Source organism: Zalophus californianus, chromosome 13 (genome assembly GCF_009762305.2).
Source record: "Zalophus californianus isolate mZalCal1 chromosome 13, mZalCal1.pri.v2, whole genome shotgun sequence".
NCBI classification, from domain to species: Eukaryota; Metazoa; Chordata; class Mammalia; order Carnivora; family Otariidae; genus Zalophus; species Zalophus californianus.
Genome location: NC_045607.1, coordinates 6,136,393 through 6,164,039, shown reverse-complemented (window position 1 = coordinate 6,164,039; position 27,647 = coordinate 6,136,393). Strand labels below are relative to the sequence as shown.

Genomic DNA, 27,647 nt, shown 5'->3' with positions numbered 1-27,647 from the left:
CAAGCTACTTTGCCCTCCTGAGCTTCAATTTCCTCTCTTATAAAAGGGGACGTTGATGGTGTGGCTGTAGCCAGTGCAGAGATGTGCCCCTCAGGTCCCCCTTCCAGAAAGAATTCGTTGCCCAGTTGCAAGGAGTATAGTTAGCAGACTATAGGGTCTGCCTTATCTTGTGAGCCAAGGTCATGGTCTTCTTGTGGCAAACACCAACCAAAGACTGAGAAAGATGGAGGCCAAGGTCACACTGTTCTTGGGGCGGCCCTTGGCCAATGAACGTGCAAGGCACTACAGGAGCCTGGCCATTTCTGTCCAACGTGAGGTTCCTTGAACGGGTAATCCTTGAGCTGGAGCTAGTAGAGACTTTGTCAGGCTGCATCCTGGTCCCGCGGCTCCGTCTCCCAATCACACTTCCTCCCTCTTCTCTTCGTAGGTGTGTGTTACGTCCCAATAAAACCTTGCACTCCTATCTCCTTCTCAGCACCTTCCTCCCAGATGCTGGCATGAATGGTACTAACCTCACTGGATTCTTGGGAAGAATAAATGAGATGATGGTTGGAAAATACTTTGTACAGCACACGGGACATGATAAGCTCTCAATAATCAGCAATGTGGATGGTAACTATTCAACGGTGTGTAACGTAACAAGGCATGGTGCATGTGAAAATATTACAAGAACTATAGCGTTTATGCAATTTAGAAGCTATTTCTACTTTTATAACCCATGAAGAGGGTAGAGAAGTACAAATGGGGGGCTGTACCTGCTGAACTTTATACGCTAAACTCACAGATGTTACTCTAAGAGTTAATTCTTTGTAAAACCTTCATTCTAATTACTAGACTGGCATGTTCTATATTTCAAAAAACACACAATATAGCTATTGTGATATTGTAGCTTAAATGTGAACAGGTATTATAACTTTTGCAACAAGAAATTGGAAGTTTCATCTTTTTGTTGTTGGGGGGTGGTGGTGTGAATCTATTTCTAGTATAGAACAACTGAAGTTGTTTAAGCTTTCCATAAATTTAACACAGAATTTACAAATTGGATGAGATTTATGAGTTAAAAGTTGGCCCAATGGGAAGATCATGATTAATCAATATTAAAAACTTGTATACTCTAAAAAAAAAACAAACAACAACTTGTATATGCTCAACTAACTCTCTAATATAATATACATATTTGGCCTTTTATGATTTTAACATTTTTTAAAAGATTTTAAGTAATCTCTACACCCAACATGGGGGCTTGAACTCATGGCTCCGAGATCAAGAGTCATACGCTCTACTGACTGAGCCAGCCAGATGCCCTAGATTTTAACATTTTTTAACTAGACACATTACTAGCCTGAAACTAGTATGAGTATATATTACTAAAAAAGGAATCAAATATTTCATTATAAACACTAATTCTAGAAGATTTTACACCCACATTCTAAAATCTAATTAGATTAATTTCCCAGGGCATTCATGTATTCTTGGTAGCTTGCAATTTTTAAGTGTCAAAATAAAGCCTTGTTTTGAAATGTGGGTGGTGTTGATGAAACAAGTATGAGTAATACTTGCAGGAAACACAATATTAGCTTTAGCTAGGAAATGGGTGATACTTGAATAGTCCCCCAAAGAGCATTTTCCACGTTGCACCAATGTAAAGCAAGAGTTATAATGTGGTCACCCAGTAAGCCCGGACATTTACAAAACTCCATTATAGTGTCTGAAATACAGTGTTACTGACCAAAAATAGTTTATTTTTCAGGATTATGTCTAGGGTATAAAGTGAAAGCAACAAGCTGATGAGTGAATCAAGACTGCCAGACCTCCCATGTTTTGCTTGATATCTACTAACCAGAAAAGGTGGCGCAAAGCCTATTTTAATGGCAAGGCAAGGATGACAGAATTAAACTCCACTTAGCCTATCTTCTGAGGCAATTCTGCTCCACTCACCACAGATCTGGCAGGAATGAATGTCTCCCTGTTCGTCTTGCTATGTTTTAACCCAAATGGAAATCTCTGAATTGTTAAGAACAAAAAGCAGAAGAGCTATGAGCTGTGAATCCTGCCCTACATTTAGCATTCTGCAGTAAGAAGAGGTAATCATTCTCCCAAACCTGGAACTATTAAGTCAATTACTCCAAGGTTAAGAAAGAATCAGTAATGCCTAGTTTACAATTTTAACTCACTGTAAAGTGTTCTTATATCAAACATACCCATACATAGCCGGCATAAGCAACATGAACAGCAAAGGAGATAAATCTTCAAGCCTTACTTTAAAAGTAAAAAAAGGTGCCTAGACTGTGCATATTTGTGGGCAGGGGATATATGGGAAATCTCTATACCTTCCACTCAATTGTGCTGTGCAACTAAAATGGCTCTAAAAAATAAAGTCTATTAAAAATAAAAAGGTGTCTAGAGTTATCAAAAATGTTTACAACTGCCAAGGGGCAGAAAGGTGTTAAAATTACCCTCCCATTACTTTAAAAAAGCAAATGTTAAAACAAAAGGGAAAAAAGGATCCATTCGTTTATTCAATAAATACTGAACTCCTACTATGAGTCAGGCATTGTTCTCAGTAGAGTTGGTAAATAACTCTTCCACTGCTGCTTCTAAAAAGCGCACACTGCAACCAATATCACCATATTCAACATACTGTGGAATGTACATCACACGCCTGGCATTGTCCTGGAAACTCAGGTTAGAAAATCTCTCTGCTTGGGCGCCTGGGTGGCTTAGTCGTTAAGTGTCTGCCTTCGGCTCAGGTCATGATCCCAGGGTCCTGGAATCGAGCCCCACATCAGACTCCCTGCTCCGTGGGAAGCCTGCTTCTCCCTCTCCCACTCCCCCTGCTTGTGTTCCCTCTCTTGCTGTGTCTCTCTCTGTCAAATAAATAAATAAAATCTTTAAAAAAAAAAAAAAAGAAAGAAAATCTCTCTGCTTGCTTTCTTGCTTTTGATATTTTGGGCTACTCCGTTTCTTATTAGCACCAAAGTAAAGCAATGAAGATGTCAGAGAGGACACTGGGAGACCACAAAACTAGGTGCTGTCACTTGGTCATTTGTTAGCGGCAAAGATTAGAATAATTATGAGGAAAGCTAAAATTTCCAGTGGGTTTATTTATTCTTCGCATTAATGAGCATGTGAATAAAAAGCTGAAGTGAAACCTCAGTAACTTGTCACTTCCCTCTACTAAGTAAGTAACAAAAAACATTCAAATGTAAGAAATTCTTGCTCGGCCATTTCTCCAATGACCAGTCACAATTTCAACAAGTCAGTGCAATCAATTTATGCTATTAACATTACTTTTTGTAACAAAGGCTTGAATAAATGCATTTTGGTTAATCTTAGAAACATAAATCTCTCTTTTGACTCTGATTTTGCAGACTAGAGTTAAAACCTACTTTATATGCTTTCACCAAAATAAGTAGATATCCTTCAGTGTATGTAACATGAGTTAGATCAGTATCTTGCACACAGTAATTGTTCAATAAAAAAACTAAGAATTGATTAAGAGGGAATAATATGCAGGGCATGGTGGCGGGGGGAGCCTGGCTGGCTCAGCCAGTAAAGCATGCAACTCTTGATCTCGGGTTGTGAATTGGAGCCCCATGTGTAATGTGGCGTTAACTTAAAATTAAAAATTAAAGGGGCGCCTGGGTGGCTCAGTTGTTGAGCGTCTGCCTTCGGCTCAGGTCATGATCTCGGGGTCCTGGGATTGAGCACCGCGTCCGGCTCCCTGCTCGGCGGGAAGCCTGCTTCTCCCTCTCCCACTCCCCCTGCTTGTGTTCCTTCTCTCGCTTTGTCTCTCTCTGTCAAATAAATAAATAAAATCTTTAAAAAAATTAAAAATTAAAAAAACACAAAAAAGTAAAAAACAAAAGGGACTAGTATTAAGAGTTGTACAGAAACTATTTAATTATAACCTAATCACTTTAAAACAGCCATTTATACTTTGTTATGACCTTCTGACACAAAAATAGAAAGCGTCCATTAAAATACAAACTAATCCAATAAAGTTATTACGAATTATGGTTTTGAGTTCCTTTTTATAGTGGTATTAACTTCCTGACATTTCATGATTTCTCAAAGTTTCCTGGGATATGAAAGTTTACCCCTACAGAGATGTTTAAAAAAAAAAAGGAGAGAGAGAAAGGTTTTACTTCACCTAAGGAGGACGTGCCTTAAGAGCAGGCCTTGTGTGTAAAGCGCCCATTAGAAACCCGTAGGTTTTAAAAGCCTGTGCAGATCTTGACTAAAGTCCTAAAACATGTGTAAAACCTGATGGTACTTGTGAAGGTCTGTGAAAGCTGCAACCACCTGTTACAAATAACTCACGCCCATCCGAACCATAGCTCTGCCTCCCTCCACCTAGAAACATAACTCTACCAACTTAGGATTTTGTACTCCATCGTTATCTCCTTACCCGCGTGCAGGAGTCCAAGCCACCATTCAAGGAAAAACCTCAATGACTGCTCTGAGTTGGGCTGTCTGGCGCTGCCCAACACGGCACTTCACCCAGTCTCTTACCACTGAAGGACTGAAAGCTTCTTTTTCAGAATCCTTCATTATTCCAATTAAAAAAAAAAATCTCAAATACTAGTAAAATAAAGCAGCGGAAAAGAGACATTTTGTTGCCCTTATGCTTCCTGGCATTTCACCTTAAAACTCAAATACTGCACTTCTTTTATTAGTGCAAATAATGTGTTTATTTCTTCCCCCTATTAAACCATAAGCCACTTAAGCCCAAAAGCCCATACTCTAGTGAAATGCTTTTTTTCCTTGACTCCTCACTGACATATATTAGTGTATATAAAACTCTAACTGACCTGTTTTTTCTTGGAAACTTACCAAGTTAAAAAAATTTTCAAGTAGTACACACACCCCTCCTTAAAAATCTTTTCCACTTACTTTTATTGTAAAAAATTCCAAGCATATACAGTAGAAAGAATAGCATCATGAGCCCTGTTATGCTGATCACCTAGCTTCAAGAATTACCAACTCATGGCCACTCCTGTTTTGCCAACATCCCCACCCCAATTTATTTTGAACCATATCAAGACTTCCTATCATTTATCATAGATATTCCAGTTCCTATTTATTTTCAACAACATTGTCTTTGCTTTCCCTCCCACCCTTCCACCCCCTAAAAGAAGTGTACAGAATAATGCAGGTGATTGGAGCTACTCTATCATTTTCTTCTCAAAGTTACCTTCTCTTTCCTGATCACCTTTTATGCCATTCACTAACATCACTGAAATGTCCACCTTGTGTTCAGTTCCTTGGACCCCGCCTATTGCGCTTAAAAAATATTGTATTTTTTCCTCCACAATCCCTTTCTCTTGTTTGAACAAGCAAAAAGAAATTGTGCCAGGATTTCTCTTATCTTGACAAAATTTACTTCTGATTTGTTCGCCCACCCCAGATAAGCTAAAAAAGAGCCAACGAATGGAAGAGGAAAAACACACTGCATTTAAAATGATAGATTTTGCTTAAGGAGGTAGGTACAAATATTTAAAACCCTCAGTTATTTTAAAATCTGTGTTTGTAAACCTCAGCTGAAATCTTGAGTCCCTTTAGACAGAGGATGTTTATAAAATCAATCACTGTAATTTAAGGGAGCTATTTGCCTTCAGGATTTTGGTGTCAAAGACAGTAGCTGTTTCTGAGCCTAAGAAACGGTTATGTAAAAACAATTAAAGCCAAAAAAAAAAAAAAAAAGATTAAGGGAGGATGCGCTGTTTCTATCGCTTCTCTAACCTTGTTTTATTTTGACGTGAGATTTCTTGGCCTCAGCTCAGACAGCAACCACCACCCCACACTTTCTCCTCCACACCCTTTACAAATGGAATTCCGAAAGGAGGCACTTCCCGAGTTCATCATGGGAAATGGCTCATCTTGAGAACATTTCAGTGCAATGATTGAGATTTCATCCACTCCTCCCCCCCACCTCCCCCCCCGCCCCCGACACTGCACTGCCTATCCCTTGCCCAGTGATTTCCCGGGGAATCCAGCGAAAGGCAGAGAAACAAGCCCCATGCCACCAGCCACAGCCTCTCCTCCCCAGGGATGGCTTGTGCACTGCCTCGGCATCCCCTGGTCGCCCGGCTCCGGGGAGAGAGCTTCCAGCAAGAGGTTTCAGACACCGCGCTGCCTGTTTACCCATCCGCAGCCCTAGGTTAAGGATCTCAGACGGCTCCCCTCGCCGCCAACCTTCCCCATTTAAAGCTGTTTCCTCTGAGCAGTTAAAGAATTATTTCTCCCGCGAATGCCTCCTTCTGAACGTGGTCACACAAGATCTCCCTCTAACTCGGATTACTTTCCCCTCCAGGCCAAACGCCGCAGTCCCCACCGCAAATCCAGGATCTGAGCTGCTCCTTTAGAACTAAAAGTGCGCCTCGCGCCGCCACAGGTCAAAAGTCCTCGCCTCTAGAGGCAAGACACCACTTCTCGCCCCTGTACCCCAAAACCCAAAACCTGAGACCCGGCCCGGCCGAGGCCGCCCCGCCCCCGAGAGGAGCGCCAGATCGGTCCGCACCTCCACCGAGAGAACAGCCCTAGGCACTCGCGGCTGGGGCGCCCGAACAAATAACGCAGCCCGGAAAATCTGAGGGCCTCCACGCCCCCCTCGAAGCTGGTCAGCCGCGCGTCGGTTACTCGCCCCTAGGGATTAAGGTTGCTCTTTCCACACACCACACTGGTCTCGGGGCGCCGGGGAGAGGGAGGCCGGCCCGCGCCCCCTGCCCAGGCCGCCCGGGGGACCCAGATCCGCGCCCCCTCCTCAGTCCGCAGCGGGACTCAGATCCGCACCTCCTGCCCGGACCGCCGTGGGGGGGAGCCCGGACCCCTACCCAAGCACCGGCGTGGGGGGACACGGGTCCGTGCCCCATACCCGGGCCGCCGGGGAACCCAGATCGGCACCCCCTGCTCAGACTGCCGGTGGGGGGGGGGGACTCAGATCGGCACCCCCTGCTCAGGCCGCCGGGGGGGACGCAGATCCGCGCCCCCAGCTCAGGCCGCCGAGGAGCCCCAGATCTGCGCCCCCTCCTCAGGCCGCCGGGGGGACCGGATCCGTCCCCCTCCTCCTTCCCACACCAGCTCCCCTCGTCTCGAAAGGGCGAATCTGGCTTGCACCTCTTGCTCCGGCCGAGGCCGACGAGGGGCACCCAGCCCCGCGTCTCCTCCGCAGGCCGCGGGGACCCCTACCAGCGCGCCATCGCCTCCACCGAGGCAGCCCGGCCGGCGCCCCCTGCCCAGGCGCGCCAGGCACCTTCCCCCCCACTCCCCCGGCCCGGCAGGCCCGGGCCCCTCACTCACCCAGAGCTCGGTGCCCCAGCTCATGGTGCAGGGGGCGGGAAGGGGCGCGCCGCGCGACAGGCGCGGCTCTCCGGTCCTCCTCCCCGGCGATCCCTTCGCCCCTTGAGATCCCCGCAATCGAGGAAAGCCCGGTGCGCGCGCGGCCGCCGCCTCCTCCGGCTCGCCGCTCCTCGCCTTGGGTCTCCTCAGCAGTTCCTCCTCCCCGTCGCTCCTCAGCAAAATGGCCCGAGGAAGCAGCCGCCGCGGTCGCCGCAGCGCCCGCCAGCCCGCCCCACACCCGGAGAGCGAGAGGAGGGGGAAGCGAGGGAGGGGGCGGGGCCGCGCCGGGGGCGGGGCTGGCCTGACAGCTCGCGCACGCGCGCGCCCCGCCCCCGCCCCCGGCCCCGGCCCACCCTCCTCCTGGACGCCCTCCGGCCGGCCCGCGCCGCCCGGGGGCCCTGAAGGACGCAGAGGGAGGAGGGAGGGAGGCGGGAGGGCGGCCGGGACCGGGAACCGGGAGAACTCTTCCCACCGACTTCTTTATTATTAGCGACCACACTCTCTGCTCTTAGAACAACCTCTCGCCTTTGAACGAAACCGGCCCCTGTTATTACCAGTGCTCTACCGAGGCCTGAGTTTGCTCCACCTCTCCAAGCATCAATTTGGACTTAAGGACAATACTTTTCCTTGGCAGCCATTCGAGCCGACCGGAGTTCGCTCGGGATGCTCTTTCCCTACCGCCTAGCAGCCGCGGAGGCCCGAGGTGCCCTGCAGACTTGCGCGATGGGAGTGGGGCCTCGTTCGGTGAGGATACAGATGGGAACGTCGAGCCAAGAGCGACCAAGCAGCTCTGAGCGGCTGGGGAAGGAATCCAGGGGCATACAACCAGTGATTTTCAGTCTCTGAAACCAGTGGTTCTCAACTTGTTCGGCCATGAAACGTTCAGACGTGAAATCCCGTTGCCGCTTAGTGGCAAAAACGCTGGGTCCACAGATAACGTGTTGGATTCCAATCCAGCCTCCCGCATGTACTAGGTGGGTGGCCTCAGACAGTGACTCCACCGCTCTAGAAGCTCAGAGTCCCTGGCCTGCCGCATGGAGGTGAGAACTATCCATCTTACCCTGTGCTGGTGAGGATCAGGAGATGAGCACCTGTTACTCGGCCCATGGTTGGGAAACTGAGAGCAGACTTTTTTTTTTTTTAAGATTTTATTTTTAAGTAATCTCTACACCCAAGGTGGGGCTCGAACTTACAATCCTGAGATCAAGAGTCACAAGCTCTGCCCCAGCCAGGCACCTCAAGAATTGATTTTTTTTTAAAGATTTTATTTATTTATTTGACACACAGAGAGAGATAGCGAGAGAGAGAGAGAGAGAGAGGGAAAGAGCACAAACAGGGGGAGCGGCAGGCAGCGGGAGAAGCAGGCTTCCTGCACGAGCAGGGAGCCCGATATGGGGCTCGATCCCAGCACCCCGGGACCATAACCTGAGCTGAAGGCAGAGGTTTAACCAACTGAGCCACCCAGGCGCCCCCCCCCCAAGAATTGATTTTTAAGTAGATACTCCCCCTTTCTTTCTCTGTGTTCCAAAGGTCTACACAAGTATTTCCAACAAGATATGTTGAACTTTTGTGGAGTTCCAACTTTCTTCTGAATCATTGGGTCCTTTCTCCCCAACTTTTCTTTCTCTCTTATTTACTACTACTGGCTTTTCTGAGTAACTGAACTAAAATGGGCCCCATTTTAGAAATATTGCACAATGATGCATCTCTCCAATACCTACCACCCCACCACCACCAGCCTCCACAAGTTTATCATTCTCCTCCATGAAAGGGTGCAGCTGAAAACCCTTGCAGATAAACCTACAAGTCTACTTCCTTTGTTGGACACAGTTAACAATAAATTTAAACTGTCAAGACTGTTTTGGTCTGTCTTTTTTCAGTTACAAGTTCCCCCTACTCATTTGTTTTTAGTGTGTGTGTTTAAATATTTTGCTCTCACTGTTACCGGATCTGAGAACTCTTTTACTCCAGAGCCTGCTGGATATATAACAATCAGGACGGCCAGCCACTTACTCCCAAAGCAGATTAATAGCCAGAGTGAGTTGGAGGGCTCAGAATTTCAAACAATGCGTCACAATTTAGTCTGCTATTTGGAAATGGTAAGTGAAATGCAGGTTAGCTTACAAGACCTTGCTCAGTAATCAACTCAATTTTCCTTCCTGCCAACGCTTAAATATTTTTTCAGTCAAATACAATGATCTAATCTTGACTGAATTCTTGGAGACTTCTCAAAAACAGAGTGACCACTTGTGAAAATATGCTAATCAGGAGGAAAAACAACCCGTTCTAAAGAAGGGAAAGAAGAGGAAGGGACAGCAGAAGAAAAAAAGACCACATGACAGTGAAACCTTTTAAGGTGAGTAAGCAGGAAATAGTTATAGGAACCCATTAGAAGCCACAATAGCAGAACTATATGGAACCAGGTTAACTAGACCACACTGCAAATATCTTTAACTTCATTAAGTTTGGGTGGTATCTGGAAAGGGTTTGAAAATGTCAGAGTCCTCAAAAAAAAAAAAAAAAAAGAAAAAAGGAAAAAGGCACCACTGATCTCAAGGCAATGGAAACAAACACAGTCAGGATAAAGAGAAGCCAGCAGAGGGAGAAAAAAAGATAAAATACAACACATTATTTTCTAGGAAGAACTAAATCTACTTCCGTTTCTCTTATGGTGAGGGAATAATTCTAAGACAAAGAATTCTCACTATTAACAAATTACTGTGACCTACTTAGGAATCAATTATCACAGGGGGTATTCTAAGCCCTCTCTACATAAGTGTTTGAATTACATAGAGGGTCAATCGAGGTTAAGCACACCTGATTCGCCTCTCAGGAACATTTGAAGAACACTGATTTACAAAGTTCTGATCTCGGTGGGTGACTATATAAATTTTTTTTTTTTTTAGATTTTATTTATTTATTTAATTGACAGAGAGAGAGAGAGACAGCGAGAGAGGGAACACAAGCAGGGGGAGGGTCAGAGGGAGAAGCAGGCTTCCCGCCGAGCAGGGAGCCCGATGCGGGGCCTGATCCCAGGACCCTGAGATCATGACCTGAGCTGAAGGCAGTCGCTTAACCAACTGAGCCACCCAAGCGCCCCGACTATATAAATTTTCACCAAAAAGTCTGATCACGTGGACATTATTAGAGACCCTATACAGGTCACTATGTAGTTAGAGGCCAAGAATTCTACCAGGGCTTTTTGACAATTCTAATGCTGCTAGCAAGTAATAAACATCTCATTCAGGATCTCTAATGTATAGATATCTCTATCTACCTTATCTTTTTCACAGGAGATAGGTTTGGTAATTGTTAAATCGGTATTTTAGCATCCCACTATTTATTAGATGTGTGTGTGACCTTTGCAAGTTAACTTAAACTGAGCTTCTGTCTCCTTATTGGTCAAACAGGGACCTCGTGGGTTGTTCTGAGGCTGAAAGAGGAAGCTGGAGGGGTGCACACTGGCTTTGGTGATAGCACAGAAAGCTGGAGAGCTCTGAGAAAATGGAAATAATGCTACCTACCTCAAAGATTTGTAGTAGCACTTTGAAGATTAAAGAATATGTGTAAAATGCTTAGCACTTAAGGGCACCAATATTGTTCCTCTTCCTTTCCTCTTGTTTTCTGGAGGATTTTTACTTACTGTGCGAAGGAACACAATCCTCGACGCACTTCTGATGTGGCAAAGCGGCTTGCCTGAACTACAACTAACCGATGGGTTGTCTACTGCTGAAGTACTATTCATAATGAACCTCTCGGGATTTTTTTCCTCCTTTAAAATAGCTTCCATTAGTTTCTAGTTTAAAATTCCCCATTTGTTTAGCATTCAGACTTCTCACTAAGGACCCAAGAAAGCAGTCAAGTGGAAAAAAGTTGGAGTGGGATAAAAGTAGCAAGTCTATGGTGAGTAGAATCTTAAAACTGCAACCGATTTTTGTACCTGATTGTGGAATTCCCCTGAAGGTCTATGAAGATGTGCATGAAATCAGGAAAAACCAGCTGTCCCGTGGCTGAGCAAGTTACACGCTGTGCCACCAAGTTGAGGGGAAGTGAACTTGATGTTTTTCTCCAACTCATGGGATTTAAGACATGCCAGGGCCTCGTTTTTCCAAGATGACTCTCTGCAAGAAGACTCGATGGGCTTTCCCCACGCCCCAAGAAATGACATTTCAAGTCAAAGAATGAAAGTGACATTTGACTTCTGAATGTGTGGCCAGTCGCCAATTTCACCTCTGGTTCTTCACATTGTGTTTCTAGAAGTTTTTGGTCTGAACTGTCAACTCTTTCGATAAAAACAAATGGTAATCATACCTTGTTACAACCAGCAAATATTAACCCACTAATTTCTGTAAGGTTTCTGGAAATTCCTAAATTGATACCAAATATTATTAATAGTATTAGGTTCAGGGCACCTGGGTGGCTCAGATGGTTAAGTGTCTGCCTTCGGCTCAGGTCATGATCCCAGAGTTCTGGGATCGAGTCCCGCATCGGGCTCCCTGCTCCTTGGGAGCCTGCTTCTCCCTCTGCTTCTCTCTCTCTCTCATGAATAAATAAATAAAAATTCTTTTTAAAAAAATAGTACTAGTTTCAAACTATAAATTCAGCTACTAGTGGCAAACTTTAGTGGATCTTGCAAAGTGAGAGGAAATGGAAAAATAAAAGACTTGACTAAGAGAGCGAGGTTAAAAGTCAGGTTTAGGAGATGAGTCTTCTTTCTAGCTCCTCCAGGCTTTTTCAGTCGATACCTTCAAGTTTAATGTCCCTTTGAAAATGGTGCCAGGGAGAAGCAGGCATAACTTGTTCTGTTACTCAACGTGTCTGTTTCCAGTTACAGCATCATGATTATGCAAATAAGCTTTTCTTGAAACTCTGAAATTATGTGCCTAAATATAATTGCCAAGATAGTTTTCACTGAATTTGAAAAGTTAACTGTCTAAAAAACACTTCACTTTAAGTCTTTGTAATTAGCGTTCCCTTTCTTAATTCTCTCAATTTCAAATTAATGGTTGGCACAATATAGCGCTCAAATACCTGAAGGAAGCTATTCCTTATAAACTTCTGGACAGATACCGTTGGTATGTGACCCTGTGAAGGTCACATAATTCCCAAGGGAAAAGAAGCAAAGAATAAGAAACCAACTTTAAGCTCTTGTAAAATTGTTTCCCAGAAACTAAAAGACAAAAGCTTTCTATTTTATAAACTATTTAAATGTTTCATGAGTATCGTATCACTTAATGAAATTAAGACTTTTCCTGATCATTCCATTTTTAGAAGCTTATTAATATATTCAAATTGAAAACCAGAGTCTCAAAAACAGGACCTTGCTTTAAAAAGTAAACAAGAGAAATAGTCCAAAGCATTGCAGACTGCCTTTAAAAATGAAACTGCAATTAAAAATCACCTTTTCTTTGAACTAGTTTCACAGTGAAGTGAGAATCAGTTAACTGTCTCTGAAATCTCGATTCCAAAAAGAAAGTATCACTTATTTTATGTTCCTACTATGTTCTCTCATTTTGCTGATTTTTAAAGTGCCTTCTGAAAATTTTTCTAGCATTTTTTTTTCAGATTTTATTTATTTGACAGAGAGAGACACAGCGAGAGAGGGAACACAAGCAGAGGAAGTGGGAGAGAGAGAAGCAGACCCCACGCTGAGCAGGGAGCCCGATCGATGCGGGGCTTGATCCCAGGACCCCAGGACCATGACCTGAGCCAAAGGCAGAGGCTTCACTGACTGAGCCACCCAGGTGCCCCTTCTAGCATTTCATTTGATAACACATCAGTTACTTATATTCTGGGCTTTTAATTTTTTGAAAGATTAAAAATGGTAAGAATTAGAAAACCATGTATGGTATAGTGCAAGATGCACAGACCCAGGTCTGAAGCAGAGGAGGTTGTAGTCCTGGTTCTAAAGATACTTGCAGCAGTTGTATGATCTTGAGCAAATCAACTGAGTTCCTTGGATTTGTTTTTAAATTTGGCAAACAGATAGATGGATCTGTTGATTACCTAAGGACTCTTCCAGCCTAATATGCAAATGATTTTTTACAACAATGCAGGACAGAGATGAAGTACTGGGCTTTGTGGTTGGGGCCTGGATGAGCGTTCCATCTGGGTCATTTATAAATGAGCAGAGGCCTTTGACTAAAGTAATCAACCCAGTCTCATCCTTTAAAAAAAGGAATAAAAATATATACCTTGTAAGGTTTTTGTGACATTAAATGAGATAATGTATATATATAGTACCGAGCAGAATAGTTGGCAAATTTAATCACTCAATAACTAAATTTAACTACTATCATCTCCCTTTGTGGATTCTTAAAATAATAGTTTCTCGTTCTCAGTTTATCTGTAAAATGGGGTAGTAAGATCAGATAAAAATTCTGTTCAAAGATGTAAGATTACATATTTGTAATAGATGGCCAAAGATCAGAGGTTGGAGTAGGAAGAGATATGCTTCACCACCTAGTAAACAGTGCCTCTATCTTCCTGGCTCCACCTTAGTGCCCTACTTTCGTCCTTACAGAGGGTGTGACAGAATTTGTACCGGTTATTTATAAGGGAGGAATTCAGATTCATGATTTTACCAAAATTGCACACATTTAAAAAATCTAGTTCCCCAACCCTCTCATCCCTCCTTCCCCCATTCTGTATTTACCCAACTGATTTTTTTTCTTTTTTAACCTGAGTGCAGCCCGTTAGGGCCTTTAAAATATATTAAATATTAAGATATGTTCATTTCAGTTCCTAGTTCCAATTAAAACTTCAAGAATCATATTCTGTCATAAAATACACTAGTGGTTTTTCTCTTTTACTTAAATGATTTCACACAAAGAGCATGCATTACTTGCGTGGCAAGCTAAAACCATCTAAAAACTAAACTTGGCCAGCCTATTGGCAATTTTCATAAGCATGTTCTATAACTTCTTGACAAAATGGTGAGTAAAGGGAACCAACTACTGAATTCGCTATTGAAAATCTCCCTATAAATCCCACAGATTAGAAGCAAAGAAAGTTTCCACAAGGAATTAAGAGAAAAACGTTGAGACTCAGACTCTCGAGGTCACACGAAATAGCATGAGGCAACATAACACAGTATTTAAGGGTTTCCTTTTGATTGCCAACCTGGAACAAATGACTTAATTTCTCAGAGCCTCAGTTTGCTTACCTGTAAAGTGGGGATAACGATCATACCTACCTCCTACCTCACCAGATTGTTCCAAGGATCAAATGCAATAATGCACACAAAAGGCCTAGGTACCAGTTAAGGGCTCAACAAATCGTATTACTGCAACCATTTCGTCTGAAATTTTAGTGTGAGGTGCCCCAACACAACCAAGGGCTGACAAGCCAGGAACTCTATTTTCCACCGACTCAACGCCGCTCGAAACCAGTCCACTGCATCAGTCGGGCAACGGTGCTGCAGCCACAGTGTAAGACTTCCCACCCGCAGAGAACCCGGATCCCCCTGCGGTCGCTCGCAAAACTCCGTGCGGCTGACGTGAGGCCCCGCGCGGGTGGAGGAGGAGAAGTGTCCTGCCCCGGACTGTTGCCATGGCAACCGCCACAAATTTCTCAAACTTCCCCCCTCCTCGGGGGGGGGGCTCCACCTCTTCCGGCTAAACCGAAAGTCTGCACAGGGGAGACCAAACTGAACGGCCCCAAGGTGGCCACTTTCGGTCCCTCGGCCACTTCCCCGGCCGCACGCCCCAGGAAACGGCCCGCAGGCTCCGGGCTGCCGGCCGCAGACCTACTCTTCCAGGATCTTCCGGGAGCCGCAGCCCTTTGCCCCCGGAAGTGGGCGGGAGAGGAAGCCGCTGGTGATGCTGGAACAAACATGGCCGTCCCGGCGCCAGTTGCCCCCTCGGGCTCCCGCTGTGCTCCGCTGGCCGCCGGCCTCCAGCTGCTCCCACTGTTAGGGCTGCTGCAGCTGCTGGCCCAGCCCGGCCTGGGCCGTGTCCACCACCTGGCACTCAAGGTAAGGCCGGCCAGGGCCGGGCAGGACCCGGCAGGGCCGGGCGGGGGGCGGAGGCCGAGGCCTCTCCCTTGGGCTGGGGGCAAGTTTGGCCCACGGTGGGGGGTCTCTGAGCGATTGCCCGCACTCCTCCTTTCCCCCGGCGCGGTCTCTCTCTTAGAGGGGTCTGTTGGGAACTGTGGAGATGACGGGGGTCCGACTCAGGCCGTCTGGAAGGGGCAGGAAGATTCGAACTGAGCCTCAGAGGGGAAGGGGCTGAACTGAGGCGTTAACCTCAGGGATTCTGGAGGCCGCGCTTGCAGTCCCTGCTGGCTTCCCTAGGTTCCTAGCAGATAGCGACCCGCTCTTCCCCCTCCCTTCGCACCTCTCACTTTTATCCCCGGCTTAGCTTGTCCGCGGTGTCCACTCTTCATCGTCTTGTGCCCCTTGAAGGTACGCGAAACCTTAGCCTCAGTTTCCCGGTTCGGCTTAGGGCGCTGTCTGGACTGATGAAAGCGGGAATCTCCAGGAGGAATTTCACTTTTTTTTTTTTAAAGGAATTTCAAATCTTGCTTGAAATACACAACTGAGAATTTAAAACCAGCATTAAAAATGTGTTTCTAATTAGAGAGCCTACCCATTTCTCCCTCACCCCTGTCGTTGTCTGTCTAGGGAAGAGATTTATGTTAGGCCTAGAATGATCCCTTGGATCTTACTTTCTAACTCACAGCTAACAGTCGTCTAAGGCTAAAACGTACCTCCAGGCGGTTCAGCAGGTTAATATATTTGGGGAGTAGAAAAATAAGTCGTTATGACCCAAAGCCTTGTACATGTTTTTCGTAATGTACAGTTTTCTAAGAAGTTGTAGGATTATAGGAAGTTTGTCTTATTAAAACACATTGCATTAGGGACGCCTGGGTGGCTCAGTCGTTAAGCGTCTGCCTTCGGCTCAGATCATGATCTCAGGGTCCTGGGATCGAGCCCCGCACCGGGCTACCTGCTCAGCAGGGGGCCTGCTTCTCCCTCTCCCTCTGTCTGCTGCTCCCTCTGCTTGTGCTCTCTCTCTGTCAAATGAATAAATAAAATCTTTAAAAAAAATAAAAATAAAACACATTGCTTTAACAAACCATGAAGCATTGTATTTTGTGAAGGTAAGTTTAAAGAATATAGAATGCAGTTTAAAAAGCCTGGCCAGGGCGCCTGGGTGGCTGAGTTGGTTAAAAAGCCTGGCCAGACCCATGCACCAACTTTTGGTCTTCAGCTTTTGTTGTTTGTAAGTAAAAAGTATCCTGATTAAAATGGTTCTTAAGTGCAGGGAGATAGGTGAGTCTTGACTCCTTTTGAGAATCTGTTGAAATCTATAGAACCTCTCCCCAGAGAAGTGCAGGTAGGAATGTAGACAAAACATTTTTGGGGAATTTCTGGGACTTTTTAATCTTGCTGAAGTTTATCCATAGACCAGGCTTATGACTCCAACTCAAGAACGCTGGATCTTCAGAATGCTTTCATTTTACAGGTTAGGATCCTTAGATTAAGTAGTGTAACTGAATTCATATAGATTATTAATTAGAGACAAAGCTAGTAACAGGACACACTGGACCATGTCTCTTGGCTCCCAATCCAGTGCCCTTTGTATATTTCTAGAATTAAAATGGCACGTGGTCAGCATCACTGGGTAAATACAGTGTTGGTAGAGATGAAAACATATACTGACCTCAGTGGTAGAAGCAAAGTGAATTGGTGTAATTCTGGTAATTGATTTCTTTCTGTTGTGCTAAATTACTTAATGTTTTTCATCCATGTACATGTTTCATAAGTATTGTAGTGGTCATTCCATAATAATACTGTAGTGGTTTCTTTTCTCTTTAAGTAAATATTCTGACTTCTTCCCCCAGGAAACAGAAGTCACCTGAAGGGAGCCTATCAGAGCAGCAACATTAGATTGTCTTGTTTTGCTTGGGACTGGGAGAAATGGGAGACTTGATCAGGTTATAGACCTAGACTGGCAGAAGTAACATGAAGAAGTTACTGGGTACCATAAATATGCATTGATCTGTTTAAAAAATTTTTATCATGGAGAATTTCAAACAGATATCAATAGTAGACAGAACTCCTGTGTACCTGTCACCAAGCCTGAATAACCATTATGGACCAGTGGCTAATTCTGCCCCATCCCCACATATATTACTTCTCTCTTCACATTCTTTATTTTTTTTAATTAGAAATGAGTCTTTTCATTTTTTATTCACATTTCTTGTCCCATACTACACTTTTCTTTCTTTCTTTTAAGTAGTCTCTGTGTGTGACGTGGACCTTGAACTCATGACCCCAAGATCAAGAATCACATGCTCCACTGACTGAGCCAGTCCCTCATACTATACTTTTCATCATTCATCTGGTTTTCCCAATCTTCTCAAATTCCTTCTTTTCTTTCTTTTTTTTTTTTAAGTAGGCCCCATGCCCAGCATAAAGCCCAGCACAGGGCTTGAACTCACGACCCTTGAGATCAAGAGTCAGACCCTTAACTGACTGAGCCACCCAGGTGCCTCAAATTCCTTCTCTTTCTCTAGGTGCCATACTTTTATAAAATTACCTTATTGAGGTACAGTTTACATTTCTTTTTTTTTATGTTTTATTTATTTATTCATGAGAGTCAGAGAGAGAGAGAGAGAGAGAGAGAGGCAGAGGGAGAAGCAGGCTCCCCGCCTAGCAGGGATCCCAATGTGGCACTCGATCCCAGGACCCTGGGATCATGACCTGAGCCAAAGGCGGACGCTTAACCATCTGAGCCACCCAGACGCCCCTACAGTTTACATTTCATGAAATTCACCCATTTTAAATTTACAGTTCAGTGATTGTTAGTAAATTTGTTGAGTTGTGCAACTATCACCACAGTCCAGCCATAGAACATTTTTCATCACCACCAAAAGATCCCTTGTGCTGGTTGCAGTTCATTCCCATTCCCACCCCCAGCCCCAGGCAACCTCTAATCTCTTTTCTGACTCTATAGATTTGCCCTTTCTGGACATTTCATATAAATGGAATCACATGATATGTGGTCCTTTGTGTCTATAGCTTTTACTTAAATTTTTGAGGTTCATCCATGTGTACCATGTATTAGTAATTCATTCCTTTTTTTTTTTTAAGATTTTATTTATTTATTTGACAGAGAGATACATAGCAAGAGAGGGAACACAAGCAGGGGGAGTAGGAAAGAGAAACAGGCCTCCCGCAGAGCAGAGAGCCTGATGCAGGGCTCGATCCCAGGACCCTGGGATCATGACCTAAGCTGAAGGCAGATGCTTAACCACTGAGCCACCCAGGCGCCCTTCATTCCCTTTTTTATGGCTAAATACTATTCCATTGTATGGATAGACCATGTTTTTTACTTCTTGATTTGCCAATTGATAACATTTGGGGTTTTTTTCCGGGGTTTTTTTGGCCATTGTGAATAATGCTGCTACAAACATTCACATGCGTGTCTTTGTGTGGACATGTGTTTTCTAGTTTAATATGTTCATCTGTCCTTTGAGTTAATTGGATCTAGAGGCTTGATCATGATCATAATACTGTATGAATCAGGATTGATTCTTTTGGCAAGACCACTTCAGTTAGTGCTGTGTTCTTCCACTGGGAGATGTAGTGTCTGATTGTCTTTCTTTTTGTCATGTTTGCCCTGTTGATGTCCAGTGCTTACATTTCTGTGTTCATTAGTCTTCAGTCTTTCCAAGTTGCTATAACAATACCATAGATTGAGTAGCTTATAAACAACATAAATTTACTTCTCACACTTCTAGAGGCTGAGAATTCCAAGAATAAGGTGCTTGCTTTGTTGAGGGCCCTCTTCCTGGTTCATAGCTGGTGTCTACTTGCTGTACCTTTATGGCGGAAGGGGTGAGGGATCTCTGTGGGGTCTCTCTTACAAGAACACTAATCCCATTCATGAAGACTCAGCCTCATGACATAAGTACCTCCCAAAGACCCTATATCATCATCTTTGGGGACTAGGATTTCAACATATGGATTTTGGGGCAACACAAACATTCAGACCACAGCAGTTAGGTATTTGATCTTTAATTGTGCTGTTTGGTGTCAAAACATAGGACTGTCTTGATTAAATTGTGTGTCTTGTCATATAGTAGATCTTGTTATAGTTCTCAAATATGGCACATGAGACAAAGGAAAAGTGTATAAAATGTAAACAAGTATTATTCCTTAGGCATTCATATGCTCAGGAAACATAGATTGCTTGTATTAGTCATGATCCCTACCCACATGCCATCCAGGCACGGAGGCTTCAGACCAGCAAGGAAACAGATATGGTCCTCCATATTCTGAGTGTAGTATAGATTTCCCTCTTTTTTTTTTTTTAAGATTTTATTTATTTGTGAGAGAGAGAGAGAGAAAGAGAGTGCACAAGCAGGGGGAGCAGCAGAGGGAGAGGGAGAAGCAGGCTCCCCGCTGAGCAGGGAGCCCGATGTGGGACTTGATCCCAGGATACTGGGATCATGACCTGAGCCGAAGGCAGATGCTTAACTGACTGAGCATCCCTAGACTTCCCTCTGTTGATGGGAATTTTTCTCAAGTATTTTAATACTTCTCCACTTTGTAAACTTAAAATATGGAATATAATTTAGCTTTTTCTGGATGATGGGTGGTTTCCATTCATTCATTTACTAAGCATTTATTTTCTGACTCCTAACTTTGAATAAATGGTGTATTTAAATGATCACTGATGTTATTCTTTTTTTTTTTTTTTTTTGAGCGAGAGAGAGAGAGAGAGAGAGGGAGAGTGTGCATGAGTGGTTGGAAAGTGGTAAAGGGAGAGGGAAGGAGAGAATCTTAAGTAGTCTCTATGCCCAGCGTGGAGCCCATGCAGGGCTCGGTCTCACAACTCTGATATTATGACTTGAGCTGAAATGAAGAGTCAGATGCTCAACCGACTGAGCTAACCAGGCACCCCACTGATGTTATTTTAATAGTCATTTTTAAATTCTTACTAATGAGATAAAAAAGGATAATCTGAGTTTTATGTTAGAGGTTGTCTGAGTATAGTTTTTACATTGTGGACTTTTGTATTTTCAAATACAAAGTATTTTGATGACTGATAATTGTAGCTTTCAGGTAGCTGCTGCGTATGAGACAATGGCAAGAGAGTGTCTTGCTAAAGCTTTGAGTGTTTTGGTTTAATTTGGACATTTCTTGGGTTGAGTACTTTTATGGTAATTATCCACAAATTATGAACCATAATCATAAATCAGAACTATACTAGCAGTTTAATATAGTTTAGGAAACAGCATGACTTTGGAATAGACAGATCTTGGTTGGAGTCCTGACTTCCACAATATGCTGTATAACTTTTGGGTTAGTCACTTAAGACATCCTCTATACCAGTGGGATCTAGATCAGAAGGTGTTAGGCGAAAAGATAGATTAAAGCAGAAAGTTGTACCAAAAAAGTGTATACTTGAAATGTGTTTTGACTTAAAACCTGTGTGTGTGTGTGTGTATTCATTGACTAAAATGAGTGATTTTAAACTTACTAGATGATTTTGCAGCATATGTCTTCTACTCTCTTACTCATTCAACAGATACTCATCAGGTGTCTGTTATATACTGGGCAGGCACTGCTCTAAACACAGGCTATGTCAGTGAACAGGGCCGAGCCCTTATGCACATGGAGCTTTCATTCTAGTGATAATGGACCTAAGTTCTGAAACACGTGAACGCACAAGTAGTCTAAGATTGGGATGAATCGAGAAGGAAATAAAGCAGTATCAGGGTAAAGAGTAATGGAGTTGGAAGCTACTCTTTATGGGGTCCTGGGAGGGTGTCTCTGAAGACGTGGTATTTGAGCAGAAACTTAAAGAATGAGCCAAGCATTTGAGGATCTAAGGGAAGAATTGCAGGCAAAGGAAACAAGAGGTACAAAGGCCCTGAGTAGGACAGTCTTCATTTTCATTTGTCTTGAGAACTAGCGGGAGGCCTGTGTGACTGGAGCAGAGTGGTCAGGGGTAGAGTGGGAGACAGGAGGGGAAGATGAGGAGGTACACATGAGCCTGGAGGCCGTGGTGAGATGTGTGGATTTTATTTTGTGTGAGGAAGAACCTGCTTTGGTTTTTGGCATAAGGGAACAGTTCTGTGCAGAAGCCACGTTAAAGCTGAGACCTGGAAAGTAAATAAGAACATGCCAGGGAGGTGTGTGTGTGTGTGGTTAGAGTGTGTGTGGAAGAGAAAGCGCAAGAGATCGGTGTTCACATGCTGCTCTGATCCTCAGTTCCCTCCTCTGTAGTTCTCTCACGGGATAGTTCTAAGGCTTAGGTATAATTTATATAAAACATAGCACTGAGTAGAACAAACTAAATAGTGGTTCATTGATTCAACATTTATTAAATGCCTACTATGTGCCAGGCACTAGAAATGCAAAAATGCGACAGGCACAGAACCAGCTGTGTTTTTGGGGTTTTTTTGTTGTTTGTTTTCTGAGTAAACTCTCTCCCCAACATGGGGCTCAAACTCACAACCCCAAGATCAAGGGTCACATGCTCTACCGACTAAGCCAACCAGATGCCCCTCTTTTGCCTGTTTTCTAATTGGACTTTTTTATTATTGAGTTTTGACAGTTCTTTATATTCTAGATACTAATTCTTTGTCAGATACGTGCTTTGTGCCCCAGAAACAAGTAGTTTTGATACAGCATGGTGTCTTTAACAGTCATGCCGCAGGCCTGTGGGAGCACAGAATCCTGAACCTTTTCTAAGAGCATAAGACAGGGAAGATTTCCTGTAAGAGGTAGCATCTGAGTTGAACCTCAAGAGTTTACATGTTGGGAAAAGGAATTAGCTATGAGAAGCATATGGAAAGAGATAGTCCAGTCAGAGTGGACAGCTTCATGAGCATGGTGGCAAGAAACAGTCCACTGTTGCGGTGTTGGTGTATAAAGAGTGAAGTGCAGAGGAGAAGAAATGCATAGAGGGAGGCCATGGTGGCATGGGAAGGCATTTGAATCCCTGTCTATAGCATTCAGGGAGCCACTGAAGTGTTTTTAGGTTGGGAGTGATTGAGTTTACATTTTCTTTTCTTTATTTTATTCTATTGTTTTGAGAGAGAGAGTGTGTGAGCAGGGGACGGGGGTGGGGCAGAGGGAGAGGGAGAGAGAGAATCCCAAGCAGGCTCCACGCTCAGTGCAGAGCCCAACGTGGGGCTCAGTCTCATGACCCTGAGATCGTGACCTGAGCTGAAATCAAGAGTCAGATGCTTAACCGACTGAGCCACCCAGGCGCCCCTGAGCTTACATTTTAGATAGATTTCTGTGGACACTTGATCAGGAGGGCAGGACTGGAAGCAAGGGATGAGCCAGTTATAGACAGGGTCTAGGTGCAAGATTAGGGCCTAAAGTAAGGCATTGTGGAGAGGGGGGAGAGGAGGGTACAGACCGCTAGCAATTTTTTTTTTTTTAAGACTTGATTTTTAAGTAATTTCTACCCCCAACACGAGGCTCAAACTCACAACCCCGAGATTAGGAGTCAAACGCTCTACCGACTGAGTCAGCTGGGTGCCCTGACCACTAGCTATTTAGAAGGTAAATGATGGACAGATGTAGAGGGGAAGGAGGGGGTGGCATCTAGGTTGCTGGCAGAGGTTATGAAGGTGGATGCTGCTTCCACTACCTAACAGGCTGTGGGAGGAAGATCAGATAACACTGTTAATGTCACTTCATAGTTGGGAAGGGAACGTAGGAGCAAGATGTGTATTTATCCTCAGGTTGTAAACCTATGTTCCCACCCTCCTCCTCACATTCATGGTAGAAGGATTAAGTTTGGGGATATGATTATCGAACTGGCATATTTTGCAGGACGTGAAGGGCAGTTCCTGTGTAATCACCCATTAGCATAGCTGAATTAACTCCTTTTCCTCTTATTAAACCAATGGAGTGAAGCATTGTTGTTTGGCTTGAGCACATGCTGCTCTTTAGTTAATTGGTGTGGCCAAAAGACGGCAGGTTTCCATTTTGTTTGGGCTTGGATAATGTGAACATATGGGTTGATCTGGGTCTTCTTCATTTTTCATACCTTTTCCTACATTTTATGCACCAAAGTGGAGTAGTCTATAGCACTTTGAAGGTTATTTTAACACCAGTACCTGGCCATTTGAGCTGGAAAGACGCCTAACCTCAGTGTTTGCTTTAAATGGTTCGTTACACAGATCTTTCAGGGTTTCATCTCTCTCTCTCTCTCTCTCTCTCTCTTTTTTTAAAAGATTTTATTTATTTGAGAGAAAAAGTGAATAAGCGGGAGAGAGAGAGAGAGCGAGCTCGAGCAGGGGGAGGGGCAGAGGGACTAGCCGACTCCCAACTGAGCAGGGAGCCCGACTCGGGGCTCAATCCCATGGTTCTGGGATCATGACCTGAGCTGAAGGCAAACACTTAACTGAGTGAGCCACCCAGACACCCTGTTTCTTCTCTTTTAAGTACAACTATGTATCAAGCATCTGGTCTTCAGCATGTGTGTGTATAAGCACATAACAGGCCCTTTTAAAAGTGACTACTGTTTGGTGGCATACATGCCAGTTTGCTTTCTTCTGAGAATACTAGTGCAAAAGAATCAAATATTTGATCGCTAGAGTTTTTAATAAAACAGCCCTGGAAAGCTCTAGTGATTGTTTTGGTTTTTTTCCCCCCACTGTTACTGGCCCTGCCCCTTCCACTGCTGCTGTTAACACATTTTTGTTTGTTCTTTTTCCGTCTCCCCCAGTGCACCCTCATATGTAGTTTACTACTTTTTTAACTAGTAGAAAAACAGTTGGAGTCAAAAAGTATTGTCTGGACTAGTTAGTAGGTTTTCTTTTCCTTCACCTCTTTAGTTGAAGGATAACATATATATGGGCCGGGTAATTAAGACCTAAAATACTTCAGTGTGAATGATTAGGAAGATGGACCTATTTATATCTATCGGTCTGTATATAGATATATATATATACTGCATTGACTAGTGTCCCTCCAAAATTAGTATCTACCTGGAACCGCAGAATGTGGCCTTATTTGGAAATAGGGTGTTTGCAGAAGTAAGTAGTGAAGATTAGGTCATACTGGATTAGGATGGGCCCTATTTGCAATATGGCCGGTGTCCTTACAAGAAGAGACACACACAAGAAGGAAGAAGGCCATGGGAAGACAGAAGCAGAGATTGGGGTGAGGTATCTGCACACCAAGCAGATCCAAGGATTGCCAGCAGCCACCAGAAGCTCAGAAGACACAGGGAGGGTTTTTCCTTAGAGCCTTTAGAGAACATCTTTAGCAATTTGATGTAGTGATGATCCTAAGTGGATAGATCAGATCTCTCTCTGCATGAGTACTCGAAAACCACTGCCCCCTGATCAGGAACCACCTGGTCATACCAGCCTTATGGGGCAGATCTTCCTTAAACCAGTGGCTGCAGCCCCGTTGCATAGAATGCTCTGTGAGGCCCCCCTCACCCCCCAAAAGTATCTGAAAAGTTTTGGGAAATTAAGAGAGGATCTTCCTTATCCGTGCTATGCCTCATCTCAGGGCCATGGACTGTTAGCTGGTCCATCCTGGTAAACCTCAAACCCTTCCTAGGCAGCCTCCAAAACTGTGGTCATTATGTAAAATGAATGTGGTTAGCCTTGCCTGTCCAGAGTATTGATCAGGGTGGTATAGAAAACGATACAGGGGCATCTGGGTGGCTCAGTCGGTTAAGCGTCCGACTCTTTGATTTCGGCTCAGGTCGTGATCTCAGGATTGTGAGATCAAGCCCTGTGTCGGGCTCAGTGCTGGGCAATGGAGTTTGCTTAAGATTCTCTCTCCCTCTCTAAGAAAAGAAAAGGAAAGGATACAGGGTGCTCTTGCAGCAGCGTGAGGTCAGACTCAATACCTGGGCTTTGGGAGTGTGGAAGAGAGATTGGTCAAGGCAGACAGCAGCTCATCCAAGGCAACGCAGAGTGAGACAGGAAGAGAGCTGGGCGAATGTGACGCTGAGGTAGATGCTGTTGGTACATTCAGTGTTGTTTTAAATCTTTTGTCTCTCTTAAGTGTGCTGCCAGAATTGTAGTATACGAGACTGCTGTGTGCACGGGAAAGTTGAGACCACTGGTCCAGTGACAGATGTTCTAGGCTCACTTGGAAATGAGGTGTCCTGTAGAATCTGTTTTAAGTGGTGGTAATAGCTACTTGGTGTGAAAGTATCCGGTATAAACTAGAGACTGTGCTAAATATTGGATGTTTTTTATTCATTGACTCCTTGTATCAGCCCTTTGAGATAAATGTCATTGTCCCTGCCTTATGAATTAGGGAATCAGAACTTGGGTTACATAAGTGGAGGTGACAGAATTTGAGCCCAGGATCAGGGCTTCTTCCATCTTACCACTTGCACCAGGCAACCAGCCCTCAGTGACTGTCACTGAGGAGAGCCCTGATTGCCAGGACCCCAGACTTCTGTGTTTTATATTTTCTTTCAGCTTTTTGTAGTTTTTCTCCCTCATACACTTAGCTGTTGAAATTTTGCTTTATTGAGTAAATTTGACCTCATTCCTTTTGTGAGTTGCTGTCTAAATACAATGAGCCAAGAATTTGAATATTAAGCTTCATAGGGGGGGAGTGTCCCCTATCATTAATAGTAGGTGGGCAGCGAATGGTGGTAGATGGTAGTATTCTTGTTTTTTTTCTATTGTAGAGAGACTGATTGTGGGTGCCTTTTGTTGAAAGGCATCTTCGCTTGCCTTTGAGATCTGCTGTTTGTGTTCATCAGAGGTCATGGGCTTAGATGCTGGCAGAAGCTAGGTAGCTGCCGTGTGTGAGCCGGCTGTGGGAGACCTCGGAGCGTGGCTGGCTGAAGAGCGCATGTCTCCTCTGCCGGGGGTTCTTCTTCTCTGCTTTTGCTGCATTGGAATGTGGCCTAGACAGGCTCGGTCTTGTGGTTCTTTTTTTCGTTCCCTCAAGAAAAGTTAGAAATTCCGGCTTTTACGTGATATTAGCTAGCAACTAATTGAAATTAAAAAACCAAACGTGTTGGCCAAAGCTAACACAGTCACGGGCCGTACCATCTGTGGACTGCTGGTTGGTGAGCTGTTTAAAATGAAGTGGCCAGGTAGGTGACCTTCAGCTAGCTCAGTTAAGTGTTGCTGTATTTATTCTCTAAAGTTCAGTTTATGAGAACAGCTAAATTGAAGTACCTTTACTCCACTTACTTTATATTTGAAAGCAATTTAATGTGAAATTACTGAGGAAGTTAAGGCAAAAGCATTTCTGATATTCTCATTTTTAGAAGAACAGGATTGTCCGTGCAAAATAACTATTATTAAGATGAGGAGAAAAGACGAAAATACACCAAAATAGTACTTGTCTTTAGGGATTGTGAGTGTTTTTTCCTATTTCATGTCCAGATCAGACCTTCCTTCTGGAGCTCTGGATGGCTAGCTCTGTCTCCCCACTTCTGCCCAGTTGTCTTGCAGGCATCTCTGCATGTTGGAAACCCACTTGTCCTTCGCTCCTTCACCTCCAGCCTGTCTGCTCTCGCTCCAGGTCTTTCCTTGGTAACTGGGACCACCAGCTACTCATTTTCTCAAGCCCAAAATCTTCTCTCCAGGACTTCTCCACACGAGTTCTGTGGATGTGAGGTCCGGGCCACCCTTCCATTTCCTGGGCCAGTGTGGTCTCCTCCTAGCTGGCGTCCCAGCCTTCGTCCACTTCATATTTGTTCTGTAGCTGGAGTGACCTGTCTAAACACCAAATATGGTCACGTCACTGCCCTTTTATGTGCATCGGGGCACCCTGTTCCCCTTAGGAGGGAGCTCACATTCTCAGCGAGGTGGTCAGTCTCTCTCTGAGCTGGCGTCCTCTCTCATCTCATTGCCCGTCGTTTCTTTAGTTTCTCAGTTTGTAAGTGTGCAGCTTGGTGAATTTTCTTATGACTGAACACCCATGTAACCAGCACCCAGGTCAAGAAACAGGGTGTTATTAGCACCCCAGAAGTCCCCTGGTTCTCCTTTTGGCCTCCAAAAGTCCTGAAATAGCCAACACGCATCTAAACAGAAGAGTGGCCTTGCCTTACTTGGTTTCAGATCATAAAGCCATATGATGTAGCGGGAATCAAACAGATCAGTGGGACAGAGTAGGAAGCGCAGATAGAGACCTACATCCTAATGAGATCTTGATACACAATAGAGGTGGCGTCACAGAGCAGTGCAAGTCAGGACAGATTGCTCTGAGATAGTCTTAGGACAAATGACTTTCCATATGGGGAGAAAAAATGAAATGGAGAACTACCTTACACAAAAATATATTCCTGGTTAAAGACCAAAACGTTAAAACAATCCTAAAACTTTGAGAATAATGTGTT

At 44.3% G+C, this 27,647-nt stretch overlaps 2 protein-coding genes across 18 annotated transcripts in view; one reads left to right on the top strand and one right to left on the bottom strand.

Annotated features, from left to right (window-relative positions):
- The window catches only part of FNBP1 (formin binding protein 1), a 136,600-nt gene extending 128,988 nt beyond the window's left edge, over positions 1 to 7,612 (bottom strand). For 13 of the 17 annotated variants that reach the window (XM_027616179.2, XM_027616182.2, XM_027616183.2 and 10 more), the window contains exon 1: positions 7,303 to 7,465. In XM_027616179.2, the coding sequence (XP_027471980.1) occupies positions 7,303 to 7,326 (24 nt within the window). In that variant the 5' untranslated portion in view covers positions 7,327 to 7,465. Of the gene's footprint in view, positions 1 to 7,302 lie in introns of all 17 variants that reach the window. The other 4 variants (XM_027616196.2, XM_027616197.2, XM_027616181.2 and 1 more) reach the window with 4 other exon arrangements.
- Positions 7,613 to 14,602: 6,990 nt separating this feature from the next.
- The window catches only part of GPR107 (G protein-coupled receptor 107), a 71,704-nt gene continuing 58,659 nt past the window's right edge, over positions 14,603 to 27,647 (top strand). The window contains exon 1 of the mRNA XM_027616178.2: positions 14,603 to 15,316. Coding sequence (XP_027471979.1) covers positions 15,176 to 15,316 — 141 coding nt within the window. The 5' untranslated portion in view covers positions 14,603 to 15,175. The remainder of the gene's footprint in view (positions 15,317 to 27,647) is intronic.